We start from the raw sequence: 13,697 nt of genomic DNA on the forward strand, positions 1-13,697 counted from the left end.
TGAAAACTTGCTGTTAGAGCGGTCAGTGTGAACAAAAACAGTAAAGTTACAGGCCGTAAAACAACAACAAAAAAAAACTAGCTGAGAGGTGCTTAAATGCTCCGTAGATCCTAGAGGAACTGCACAGTTAGGGGATAACTCTTGGTGAGTTTGTCACTACGATTGGTGGTCTAGGATCTTGGTTTGTAGTCAGCTTTGTGTTTCATTGATTTCAAAGAGTTTTCTTTCACCTCACCATGACCCAAGGGGCGTGTTATTATTTCTTCTCTTCATCCTGACCTAGAAAATGAAGAAAAGTTAAAACATTTAAATGATTGAAGTTGGCAGGAATACAGTTTTAAAATGTGGTAAACCAAAAGTTGAAAGTTTTCGAATGTGGTTTAAAACCTAGAGAATGCAATTTCTGAAGAAACTGTGGTGGGTTTCCTGGCAGCTTGAAAAGCCGGAGGCTGGACTGCATTGCTTCATGTATAGCTGGGTGTTTAAACTGCATTGCTGGGTTAACTTTAAATGAAGGAGCAGCTGAAGGAGTATTGAGTTGGAATAATAGGAAAGCTCATTGCTCAAGGGAATATTGATGATGATGAAACAATTTGTTCGGGCAATAAAATGAGCTGAAATAGTAGTTTAAGTTAAAATGTTTGTATGTGTTCTCTGAAATTTTCATTCAAGTGGTTGTTTAATGACACAAAGATAAGAGAAGCAGTCTAATTAGCCAATCACAATCAGCTGTGTGTCCCCACCTGCAATTAAAGGTTGCCATGGTGATGGTAACTGCTGAGTCAGACAGTTCATGTAATAGTGATTACGCTGAAACTGTCGCTTATTACTCAAAGATCATAGTTCCTATTGTCTAAATGTTTATATCGTTAGAGAGAGGGGGCTCTGTTGAACACGATGATGTAAAGGATGCGTTCATGGTGTCACAAATGTGGGAAATGGAGCCTGTTAGAAAAGTCATTTTTTGCTTCCCTCTTGTAAATTCTGGTCCCATTGTACATTGTAGTCAATAATGGCACTCCTGTCACTTTGAGGCTCATAGCACTCAATGTGTAACTAATTTTTTATTTTTCTGTATTTTTTCTGAGGAAAGTTTTCCAAAATTGTTAAATATTTCGGAAAGTACGAAAGATACAAGCACTAAAAGTAATTTAGATAATGTCCTCAACAGTCTGAAGTTTGAATAAAGTTTCTACATTAAACAGTGTTAAAGTCGTTAGGTGCCCAAAAAAAGGGGTTAATAATAAGAAAGAGAAACCAGAAGAAAATATGAGATTGCTTGCTCCAATCCACCAATTAGTACTGTAGCAGCCAAGACTAAAAATGAGCTGCTCTATCTGGAGAAGGAAGTATTTGGTAAGCTGGAGAGAACATTCGGTGAGTTAAATTAAAGGTTTCTCATGAAGTTGTTGCCAGAGAGTACCAGAGAAAGTCCGGCCAATGTGGTTAGGGCTGTCCATGTGAGGAGAAAAACAGCTGTATTTTCTATAAATTATGCAAGGAGCTCTCTGGATCCGGATATAGTGAAGGTACAACTGAAGCACAGTGAAACAAGAAGCCCTCGCTCCTACACCTGTCCACCTGTAAATTAGATCTGACGGTTCCAGCGTTCCTCCTGAGTGTAACATTGTTTTTAGCCTTTTTCCCCATTTAGGGTGCAACTGGAGGAAGGGTTAAGAGCTGCAGCAGACTGGATGGGTTTCCATATGTATCACAGCTTAAAAGTCTGCCTTAATTCTTTAAGAGTTATTAGTCACTGGAATCTTTCCTCCTGTCATCCTTTCTGTTAGGATAGACTATCCCAGCCTGTTATTTAATGTGTGCCAGTTGGGAATTCAAAGCAAGCACTCTTGACACAAGAGACAGTTGTCCCATCGTGTCGCATTAAGTCACTGGTTTCTTTTATTTAAACCATGACCACAGTCTACCCTAAGCCTTAAACCTGCAATGACAGATATTTGGCGACTTTAAGACAACAGAAACGAGCTGTAAACACACTGACATTGACATATCAACACCTTATAAAGTTTGAATTGCAAACTTGTTAGTAAATAATTGCCTATTTACACATGCAGCAGTTAAGGAGCAACATTAGCCACTTTATTTGCCACTTGGCAAAACATAAATTTGCTCTTCTTTTAGCTCAGTTTTTGGTCTCTGCCATCTCCTTAAGGAACCATCTGCCTCTTTAGCTGCTAAATGCTCCACTATATTCGCCAGCTAGTTGCTAACTTTGTGTGTCGTTTTAATGATCCAATAATGTATGAAGAGAATTGTCTTGTTCTATCTGATTGAGGTGGTTAACTAATTTATATACTGTTATATAACAATCCATCAATGATTCAATATCAGCAATGTTGCAATGTGGTTAAAAAATCATATTCTGCAAAGAAACCAGCAATTAAAGATATGACGGATGGAGTAGAATTATACAACCCGTTCGCACTCCCAACTCGTCAAATACCGCCGTTTGGTCAGCGCCCCTCGGCATCGGAAACCGACACACGGAGCCATCTTTAGCAACAGTATGTGACGAACTGGGCTTTGAACTAACTCCAATGTAAACCCGCCCATGGTGTTATTAGACGGTCGGAGCGAGTGACGTAGTATTAAAGCGATACTCGGTTTTCCTCCAGTTTGTCAAATCTTGCAGAACGTCGACTTATTTTGTCACGTCAGCTTTTTGTCACGTGACTCGTCGTTATCGTCCATTCCGTGAGTCACGTGAGTCACTAGTCGCTTGAGTCGAGTCAGTGAAGTTAACGTCAACCACGACCGTTTCCTAACCCTACCTAAGTGGTTGTGTTGCCTAAACCTAAGTTTATTTTGAAAGGACACTATGTAACAAGCGTATATTGACACGCTGTCCCTGGTCCGTCCAAAAGTAACGCAAAAGGGGTACCCCGTGCATGGATCTCTGAATCCGAGGGGCACTGACCAAGCGGTGGTATTTGACGAGTTGGGAGTGAGAATGTGTTGAATTATAATATAAATACTCAAGAACAAGGTACAAGTATCTCAAACTTGTAAGTGCTGTAGGTGAGTTACTTTCCACTACTGTCACTAACCAAGTTACTGTCCCATTGTCACAACAAAGGAAAATAATCTCTAGTATAGTAATGCAGTAGGCTGGTGAAAAACCTGATCACAGCGCTATATAAGACTTACAAAAGTCTCAATCGCTTCTCAAAAATAACACGTCAACATTGCTTCTGTGATGTGAAAATATGTGAAACAAAACCATATTTTGGCTTTTGATGGTTGTTATGTTAACCTGCATGAGTGTACTTCAGAAACCTGAGTAGAGAGGTCTGCAGGTGGCGTAGGGGCAGGAGACCTCACCTATCTATCTGTGTGTGTGTTTGCCAAGTGAGCAGAGTGTGGGACAGCAGTTGGCGAGCCTGTCATTGTGTATGTGCAAATTCACTGTGTGCACCCGTGTAAATGTGTGTGTGTGTGTGTGTGTGTGTTTGTGTGTGTGCTGCCAGGAAAGAGAGCCTCTACCAGCATACGGATCACATTGACTGAAAGATAGGAAGGAAGAAAGTAAGAAGAGCAAAGCCTGGAAATCTTCAAAATGAGAGGGCCTCTTTTGATGTGTGTTTGCATTCCTTTCAGTGTTGGTGAAAGGGGAGCTGTTGAACGGTAGTGGAGGAGAGGAACACTTGAAACTGACCGAGGCGCTAAGAAAAACACACACCAGGTCTCATAACAAAAAGTCCTGCGAGTGTGAGGTGGAGGAGGGGGCTGAAGGTAAATTAACAAGAGAGAGAGGAAGAGGAGTTCAGAGAGAAGAAAAGACGAGGCACGGATACTGTTGTCTTTAAGGGGAGACACTACAGGGGAATAGGGTCAAACTTTAAACTAATATCACCATGAAAGTTCCCTTGTTGATTACTGACATTAAGACAATTACAAGTTTTCTGAAAATGAATCTTTAAATATGCAAATGGGGCATTATGTAATGCTAATTTTGGGTGAATTTAGGAGAAATCTACAGACGCAAATAGACAAAGTAGTAAAATAAACACCTAAATGTGAATTTTCTGTTCCACTATTGTGAAAGAAGACGTGTTATGGAAGCAAAATAGCACAAAAAAACTGATGTTCTTGCCTGTAGTGTGTCTCCCATCAGAGAAAAGCTGCAAATGGAGCAAGTGACTGCACTGACTTGAACTGTAAATTCATTAGTCAACTGAGAATTCTGACTTTCATCAGCATTCTGTCAGAAAGAAAAAGAAGCTACACAAACAAGTGATCCCGCACTGGAAACAAGTAGAATTATCTGATCCCCCTTATGATTTTTAAGACTGACCTTGGCAGAAGAAAACATAACAGTGACTTTCCCCATTACCTCAGTCTTTTTCCCTGTGCCTCGTGTGGTTAAGTGGCATGTCTGGATGCTCCATCAGAGCGAGGGCTGGGTGGAGGAAAATCAAGATGTACAACATCTGCTATAAACTGTACTCTTCTCTCTTAATATTTACCATTCTGTGCACTAACCCCGCTCCAAAAAAAAACCCAGACTTTTTCTGCTACCTATTTTTGTGATGAATCATTAAATATAAACCAAAACATATCCATAGTCTTCCCGGTGTGGGCGGACTTGAAGAATTTGTTGAATTTATGAAATACAAGACATATTTCTTGCCATCTGTGTTCACTTCCGTAACAATTAAACCTTGTCAAGTCTTGCACTTGGGGGAAAAAAACAAAACGCACACAGATTCTTCAGCAAACCTCCCTCTGAATGTGTGTAAGATAATTCACTAAAGGCAAAGACATTTCCCAATGGAAAAAAACATCCCGTTTTGTGGCTCAGTGTGGCAGGAAGGAGCAAGAACAAAGCAGCCTCACTGTAAAACTTAGGGTTAAGGTTTCGGATATGGTTTGTCTAGTCTTACAAAAAAAGCAGCTTTGCATTGAAATGAACGAAAATAAATCACTTAAGGCAGTAATCTGGAAGACTCTTGTTTTGGGATTTTGGCTGCTAAACAGACATTGCTCTGGTGTTTTTGCTCGGCACTTCCCAGAAATCATTCGGTAAGCAGACAGTAAAGCCCATCCTGGGGCGTCTTTTCCCACGATTTTAAAACTTGTAGGTTTTGTTCACCATCACGTCCTGTGACAACAGATGTAGTTTTCATGTTTTGGAAAGTAACAAATCATCATTTGATGTCTTGGGAGTTTGGGGGGACGGTGTATTTTGTGAGTGGGGGTAATCCTGCTATCTGAAGTCCCCAGCCTGTGGTCACATGGCACAAGAGGGTTGGGAAAGGAGAAGGTGTGTGTGTGGGGAGGAGGGGGTTGCTTATCCTGTTTGTGCTGCAACGGGCTGCCCAGCCAACCAGAAGATGAGAAAAGAAGTGCACCCTTGTTGTTTGTTCGCCTTTGGCCCCTGCCATCTGTCCGCTTGGTTCCTGACACCTGTACCAGCCTGTCAGAGCTGGGCTTCCCTGTCATCAGGGGCAACACGGGTTTGGCCTGTAGGGAGACACCGGGATGGGGGGGTGGGGGAGGTAATGTAACAGCTCCACAGAATTAAGGGGGGGTCAGGGTGAAGTTGGGGCCACTTTTTGAGAAATTAACTCCAATCTAGCAGTTGTATTCAAGGATTTTCAAATCTTAAAACTGATAACTGATAACGACAGATTTAACAATTTTGTTTGAAATTTTAATCGTAAGAACGCACTCACCAGACGAATCAAGATGCAGGACCGCACACTTGGTGGGATTTGATAGACAGTTGAGACACTTGATAGATTTTTTAATACCAGAATCGATATATTTGCTTCATTTGAGTCTATGTGGAGGTAGAAGGAAGTTACCGCCTTTATTGTTGTAGTCTGAGTAACGTAAAGTCATATCCGTTCTGTATCCGTCAACCAAAACAAACCGCAGAAAACTGAAATGAAAAAGTATAAAACGGCGGGAGGTCGGTGGGGATATGACCTGCACCGTCACATGTTTAATCCAAAGTGGTAAACACTACACATCCAGTAAAGTATGGAAACACTTTGGGTTTCACACATTGCAGGAAAAGCAGAGCTAAACATCACGGCTAAAGCTGCATGCTAACTGTCACGGACAGGAAACGTTATCGTATTGCGGTAACTCATCTCCGTGGTCAAATGGGCCGACGCTACAACTGTAGAGCACACATATACTGACATTTATGTTAAATGCATTCAAACGGCCCCGATGGAGCTGACCATGGATGGATAAAGAGAACGGAGCTGATCGGAGAGCTAGCAACGGAGCTAGTGGAAGTAGACACGTGTGACTACGTCCGGTTTTCAAAATAAGGTGTTAACAAAGGGAACTGTATATACAACATACATATATGGAAATAAGACTGATTGGATTATATTCTCCAGAAGTATAAAACATTACATGTTCCTTATAAATTAAAAAGAAAACATCACTGTGAGGGAAATGTCTTTATTCTTAGATTTTTGAGTTGCTGGAAAAAATTTAATAAATGATTCCTGACAATGGCTGATATATTTGACTACAGGACATCTCTGACTACATACATGCTGAAAATCAAACATTTTGACTGCATTAATTTAGATATTTTCCAAACTAAAAGTCCCTAGAAGTGTATGATTCAACTTTTTCCCATGGTCTAGTGTTTAAAAAGTTAACAAAAATCACCATACATATCGAATCGGAAGTCCTCCTTTCCTGCTGTTCACCTAGAGACAAAATTCCTATTGGTGCTGTTGGCAGCTATGTTTCTGTTCTTCAGAAGTACATAACATCTGGTTGCTGATGCCTACTGGTCAGCTATTGTGGGTTTCTGCTCAATATTCCATCGCTGTTCCTTTCACGCTTCAGGATTTAAAGCGGGCAGACTGATCCAGTCGGTAAATTAAGATTATGGCTGTAAAACAGTCACACTACAGGGTAATTTGTGGAAGATAATCTGTTCAGACGAGCCTCGAATCAGGAACACCCCCGCGATTATAAGGAGGAGCATGATCAGATCCAAATTATCCTCTAGGCAGTTTTTAGATCTAAAAACTAAACTGCGCCTGCTGATTCTGTTTTTTTTAATTATTATTTTTAAATGACCTTTACAGGTGCTTGTACCCCAAACCTCCTCTCATCAAAATATTGGCTCGAGGTTCAGAGGCAATTGAAAAGCAAATAGTTGGCATGCTGTAAAAGCATGGAAAGAGCTATTAATGCGGTGCCAGATGTTCATCAGGCGGTGACGTTAAGGGAGGATTCTCAGTTATTTTTAAGGGGGCAGCCTGCTTGAAAGGCGAACTCTGTTGCTGTGAGCACTGGTGTGTTCATGGGCACATCTTATCTTTGCCAAGAGGGTTCACTACCAAAAAAAAGAGCCTGTTTTTCTGGCCAACTCCGAATAAGATAAAAGCCCATGAAAGAGCACATTAAATTCTATCACAAAGGTGATGTCAGAGTGACGGAGTTCTCTCCAAGACGAGACTCAAGGACGTTTTTTGGCACCAGAAAAAAAAAAGAAACAGATGCAGCCTAAACCTGTTAGTCACCCACCTCTAATCGGCTTACACTGGCTCGGTGACAGGCGACTGGCACCTCCGAAGGGTCACAGACACGGCTGCTAATACACACACGTCACAATAAAGGATGACATGTTGGATAGCCACATGAAACCAAAAACAGCACTTCACACATTCGGCTAGCGGTAACCAGATCACTGAACAATTACGTTTACCTTGCAATGACAGTATCATTCCCAGCACTCATAGTTATGTATTTGTGTTTCCATATTCTCATACCCCTCAACCAGTGTTTTTAATATCCTTTGATCCTTTTTTTTAATGGTCTTTCTTACAGCCAAAAATCACATTTGTTTCCCCTGACTTGAAAAATTAATTGCTGTTTCAGGGTGTTGTTTGTGTCCTTTGGCCACAAGTCAGGTCATAAACACTTTTGTTTTATAAGACTTGAGACTGCAAAAGGATTTCCTGTAAAGTTCAGTTAAACTGACTTCCCCATAGCTGCCAACAGGTGCGAGGAGAAGTGCTTCATTCGGATGCCCCAAAGCATTCAGATGCAGACTAAAATGTTTTTTGTCCAAATATGGAAAGAAGCCCTTTCCCCTCGCACCTGTGAAACATGAAGTCACCCCCACTCTGATCGCATCCACTCGGCTCCGTCTCGCCGTAATGTCATCTCAGCGTTCTGTCAAAGCACGCTGACATTTTCACGGCGGCGTCTGAAAGCAGGTGGAAAAGCGCTGACCACCAGCTAGCTGGAGAGTGTGGAATGACCTCTCCCTCCCTCCCTCCCACACCACCGCGGGACTGGGTAGTTGTTTGTTCTCGGCAGAGGATGATCTTGTAGGTCCCACCAAGTCAAACAAGTGGCACGCTGCCAAGTCATCGAGCCATTCACACAGACATGAGGAGGTATTGACACAGCGTGTGTGTGTGCGTGCGGTTAAAACCTCAGCGCTGAGGGCCACTCACATTTACTATTGGAACAGAAGAGGACTGTGAAGTCGTTACATCAAACTGAGAAACCTGTCTGTGTGTTCAAAGCCTGACCTGACATTAGTTACACTGACAGAATAAATACATACAAGTCACAGAGTAAATGTTATAATACGCTTCAGTTTGGGTTACGACATTTTAAAAAAAAAAGAGATAATTTACCTCTCTTGCTTCCTAGTTGGTCTGGTATTTGACCAAAAAAGTGAAACATTTAAGAATACTTAATATACTTAATACTGATCAATTATGAGTCAATATTCTCTTACTGTGTTTCTCTCCTTAAATGTTTCCAGAAACATATTTCAGTGTATTGTTTAGCTGTAAAATTGTCAAAGTTAACGCAAATTTGTTTTAACACCACTAATTTCTTTAACGCAATAACAAAGCTAGCGATTTTTAGGTTGTAGCGGGCTCAGTTTTAAAGCTAGAGTGAAGATACTGGCATCATATGAAACTAGGCTAAATAACGCTTCAAACTGGCACTAAATTTTGGTGAGGAAAAACTGGCATGGCCATTTTCAAAGGGGTCCCCTTGACCTCTGACCTCCAGATATGTAAATGTAAATGGGTTCCATGGGTACCCACAAGTCTCCCCTTTACAGACATGCCCACTTTATGATAATCACATGCAGTTTAGGGCAAGTCATAGTCAAGTCAGCACACTGACACACTGACAGCTGTTGTTGCCTGTTGGGCTGCAGTTTGCCGTGTTATGATTTGAGCATATTTATTTATGCTAAATGCAGTACCTGTGAGGGTTTCTGGACAATATTTGTCATTGTTTTGTGTTGTTAATTGATTTCCAATAATAAATATATACATACATTTAAAGCAAGCATATTTGCCCACTCCCATGTTGATAAGAGTATTAAATACTTGACAAATCTCTCTTTAAGGTACATTTTGAACAGATAAAAAATGTGTGATTAATTTGATCGCGATTAACTATTTTTATTTATCGACTGACAACCCTAGTAAATTGAGAAAGTTCTTTCTGGCCGGTGGGCGTTGCTTGGTTTTGGATGGACTGTTTACGAGCAGTGAGTGTCAGCTGCTTTAAAGACGGCTCAGCTCTGATTGGTTGTTTTCCTTCGGGCGTCGTGGAATCTTCCAAATGCCATTATGAGCGCAGGAGGACACAGAGGAACATGAGGATTTTTCACAGATTATCTGTTTTATGCACTATTGTCAGGATATAGTGACCGTTTTATAAAAAAAGCTCACATGAACTTTTTTTCATGCATTACTTTATTGTTGTCCGGACCGCAGAGGGCCAGCCCTACAAATGCAAAAGTCTATCACTGAGTGCTGAAGTTACACGATTGGTCGGTCGAATGTTGGAGTTTCCTCATTGGCCGTTGCTCTTTCAAAATGAAAAGGCGGGAACAGTCCTTATATGCAAATGAGCCCGTCCAGCCCGACGCTTCCGACTCACTAAGCTTGGACCAAGCTGTGAAACTAGGCCATCTAGTTCTAAAATGAAACCAGATTCAGCAGTGGCATCGCCTATTTCTCGCTTCAAATGTTTTCATAAGTAGATTTTGGTGGATTGTTTAGACGGAATAACAGAAAGTTTACGAGCAGGCCGCCATGTTGTTTCCTGTTTGAAACGCCGAGCAGAAAACCAGGGACCAATCGGGTGCATTCCACGAGAGTGTACGTCACCGCTTGAACGACCAGTTGAGTGGAGCAGCGCGTCACCTAGTGTCTTCGCTGGACCTGGTGGACATGTACCGCTGGATTTAACATTATAGATATTATTTTATGACCACTGACTATTTGTGTAACAATTTAGCCACAAATTCACAGACTAACCGTACACGGTCCAGACATATACTCGGTTTTGAAGTCTTGTTTTTCTATTGCACGGTGGTCACAGCCAAGATGGAATAGTTGACCTAACATCAGTGTCTCTCTCCTCTCTCCAGGTTGTGACGGAACTTAAAGAGCAGCATGGAGACTTCAGCTCCAACAGCCACTGAGAAGAAGGAGTGTAAGGGTTCAGGTCTGGATGGAAGCAGCTTCTCAGAAATCCCAAAGAAGCCCTCGCCCACCACTCTGACCAGAGGTACAGTCATTTACCCTTTCTACTAGATATTTAACATAGTGTGGACATACGGTAGGTATATTACCCATAATTGCTGCAGAGTGATTAGCAAGTGTTAGCAAGGTCATTTGGTAATTTGGCGAGAAAGCCGGCAGTACTTCAGCCCTGTTCATTTGAAACACTTTTACAATATAGCACTCTTGTATCCTTTTGTTTTTCTGTAGCATCATGTTCTCTGAAACATTACGGCCAGTCACACAAGTAGCCGGGTTGCACATGAAAAGAGTTAGACCAAGAGATAGGGGGCCGCATGTTTCAGAGATGTCAGAGAATGGGTGATGAAAAAATGTTATAATGAGGTCGAAAGACCTTGTTCTCACCTCCCGAGTGTAAATTTCATGAATTACTAAAGAAGGCTGGCGTAGCAGTGGACGACATGGTGTATCAGAGTCCTCGGATAAAGGCCGGGTGGAGGGAGGCACCTTTGAAATGCTAAGAAGATGTCGTACGACATTGTGGCGTTAGCGGTATTTCTGCTTAATGATGGGCTTGGTGGCCTGCCACGAGAGGAGCCACGCGCATTAATTGTTCAGGGATGCGGGGTGAGAAACTAGGACGTTTCAGTGCGCCCTCCCTGGCACCTCCACAAAGAGGCCACAAGTTTTTCAAACCAGCAAAGAAAAAAAAAAAGAAAACATTGCACTTGCCATGACATGAATTATTTAGTCATTTAGTTATGACCATTGTGTGTTATGTAGGCTGCGGTGGTTGAATTATCATAACCTTGCACCACTGGAAAAAAAAGAAAGTAGTCTGCAGCCATTAGGGCTTATTTGTGCTTGTGTGGTGGTAGTGCCGAGGTTGCAGGGTGTGCAGATTCTCACTAGAAAGGGGTCATAATTAAAAGATGAGAGCTCATGTTTTCATTAGTGAATGTGTGATGAAAACTTCTCATAACGAGGTTTGAGGACCTTGTTCATGGCCTCAGAGGTACCGGTGTTATGAATTACTAACGCCTGCTGGTGGAGGCGGCTGGTGGACACTGAAACCCCCTCAGGACAACACACTGGCATCATCTGAGGGGCCACTGCAGGAACATATCACTCAAGTTGCTTTACTGTTTAATGAAGGGCCTGGTGGCCTGCCATCACAAAGCTCACTTTTTGTCACACGGGGGAACAGCAAAAAGTAGGACGTTAGTATGTCATTAGATAGTTTTAATGCTCTGCTTTTGTTTTCCAATTTGATTATTCTTTCTTTTTTATTTGAACTGGTTCTCAAATTAGTATGCATGTGGAAACAAAAAAAAAATGTGGGGCAAATGTGAATAAATCAAGTAGCTCGGAAACATTCTTTGTAAGATGTCACAATCTGGCTTACTTAAAAGGTCCTGTTTTATCCAGCTTACTTGTATTTGAAATGGAATTGCAAAGTACTCCAAGCGACTACATTAAGCTTGAAAACCGCACAATATAATAGTGTAACCTAAGCAGAGACATCCTGAGAACATCTTGTTCACCCTCATCCCGTCGTGTCAGCTGGCCATGAAACCTCATAACTTGTTTCACGAGCTCACTTTGCTTGTGTTTCATAGAGACATGCCTTGCCTTGTTGAACTTGTCTTTGTCTGTGTGTGAAGACATAATGGAAGTGTGTCTGTCTGGCCACTAATGCAGAGTGTGTGTCAGGGGTGCAAGGGGGAAGTGGCATAAAAGGATACTGGCATGAAAAGTGCAGGTCGGTTCGATCCATACGATGGGAATCTTCTTTCTCGGGGCCTTGTTAATGGTTTTAAATGGGCGCCCACATTCTGTGTGACAGCCTGCATCTGTCTGGCAGCTACGGGGCGTGCTTCCACAGGCTGGGCCCTCGCAACCCGACTCCCAGGCCCTTCGGGATTTACGAGTCTGCGTCGGCTTGTGCTTTACCATGTCAGAGTAACATGTGTCCAGATTAGGTACCAGGACTGTAAAACATCTCACGGTTTCAAAGGAATACCTGTGATTGATGCATCCCCCCCTCCTCCCCACCACTTCACACCATGAGACTAGCATATGGACGCTCAGATGTGCCGCGCACTGTGAGAGGAAGACCGACCGCTTTCAAACACGGATCTGCCAACTTGTTGTTTTACGGCCCCTTATTATATTCCAGAGAAAGTTTGCCAAAGAGAATTTTTCCACCATCCCTCACATTGGTGTTGACTGTACGAGGCCAGTGGAGCAGACAAGCTCGCTAACACTCTGATTATTTTCTACCTAAGCAGTGTGTCGTATTCATCCGTCTTATAGAGTCCGGCCGTAGCTCCGGAACTCCCGACAGAGATTGATGTTCTTCAGCGTAAGAAACACATTGTCCACAGATAATTATTCACAGCTTTGATGTATCTAAGGAGGATGCCAATGAGAGGCGCCACAAAAAAAAATTTCCTCACCTTTGTCAACACTTGCCGTCTCGCTTGTACTCAAACAAGAACACGGCATTAAATCACCCCACCTCCAGTTTTTTTCCACCATGAAAGTGGATCGGTCGCAAAAGACCTGACTGGGAGTGGTCACTGTGGCGCAGATGGATGAAGAAGAGAAGTGTGGTATAATTAGTGTTGCCGGGAGTAGATAAGGAGAGGCTGAGATGGAGCTACAGTCTGAAGGGTCTCCACTGGGGTCTCCGCACTGGCCACAAGGCCTTTCTCTTGAGCGGGTCATGCCCCCCCCCCCACCTCCCAGCCCCCTCCGGCAGAGAAAAATGTCCCAGAGCAAAATAGACCCCCTCCTCCCCCCACGCTCCATCCCCGTCCACAGGCCTACTCCAAAGGGACAGCCACTAATCTTCCTGAGAAAGAGATTTCTGCCTTTCTTTCTATGCTCCTAAATGAGGCTCTTACGCTGCTGTGGTTCCACAGACCGGGTGAGAGGTGGAGGGGGTGGAGGGGGTGGAGGGGTCGGGGTTATGCAGGGGATGACCGCATTCAAGCCAGACCCCTGTGCCCCCTTTGGTTTAACTCCTTGGCCCTCCAACCTCAGCTGAAAGAATCAGAGAATCCATCTCCTGAAGTATTCTACTTAGCAAAAAAGAAAAAAATGCTGTTCTTCACAATGGCCGTGATACTCTGTAACATCAGGAAGAGTTCATTATTTTTTGACCAAGACGAACAAACGTTG

The 13,697-nt window shown here is 42.7% G+C and overlaps 1 protein-coding gene across 2 annotated transcripts in view; it reads left to right on the forward strand.

The window, feature by feature from the left end:
• The window catches only part of gli2a (GLI family zinc finger 2a), a 94,953-nt gene that overhangs the window by 11,732 nt on the left and 69,524 nt on the right, over positions 1 to 13,697 (forward strand). For both annotated transcript variants that reach the window (XM_074658229.1, XM_074658230.1), the window contains exon 2: positions 10,418 to 10,557. In XM_074658229.1, coding sequence (XP_074514330.1) covers positions 10,443 to 10,557 — 115 coding nt within the window. In that variant the 5' untranslated portion in view covers positions 10,418 to 10,442. The remainder of the gene's footprint in view (positions 1 to 10,417; positions 10,558 to 13,697) is intronic.

This window comes from Sebastes fasciatus, chromosome 14, assembly GCF_043250625.1.
Source record: "Sebastes fasciatus isolate fSebFas1 chromosome 14, fSebFas1.pri, whole genome shotgun sequence".
NCBI lineage: Eukaryota > Metazoa > Chordata > Actinopteri > Perciformes > Sebastidae > Sebastes > Sebastes fasciatus.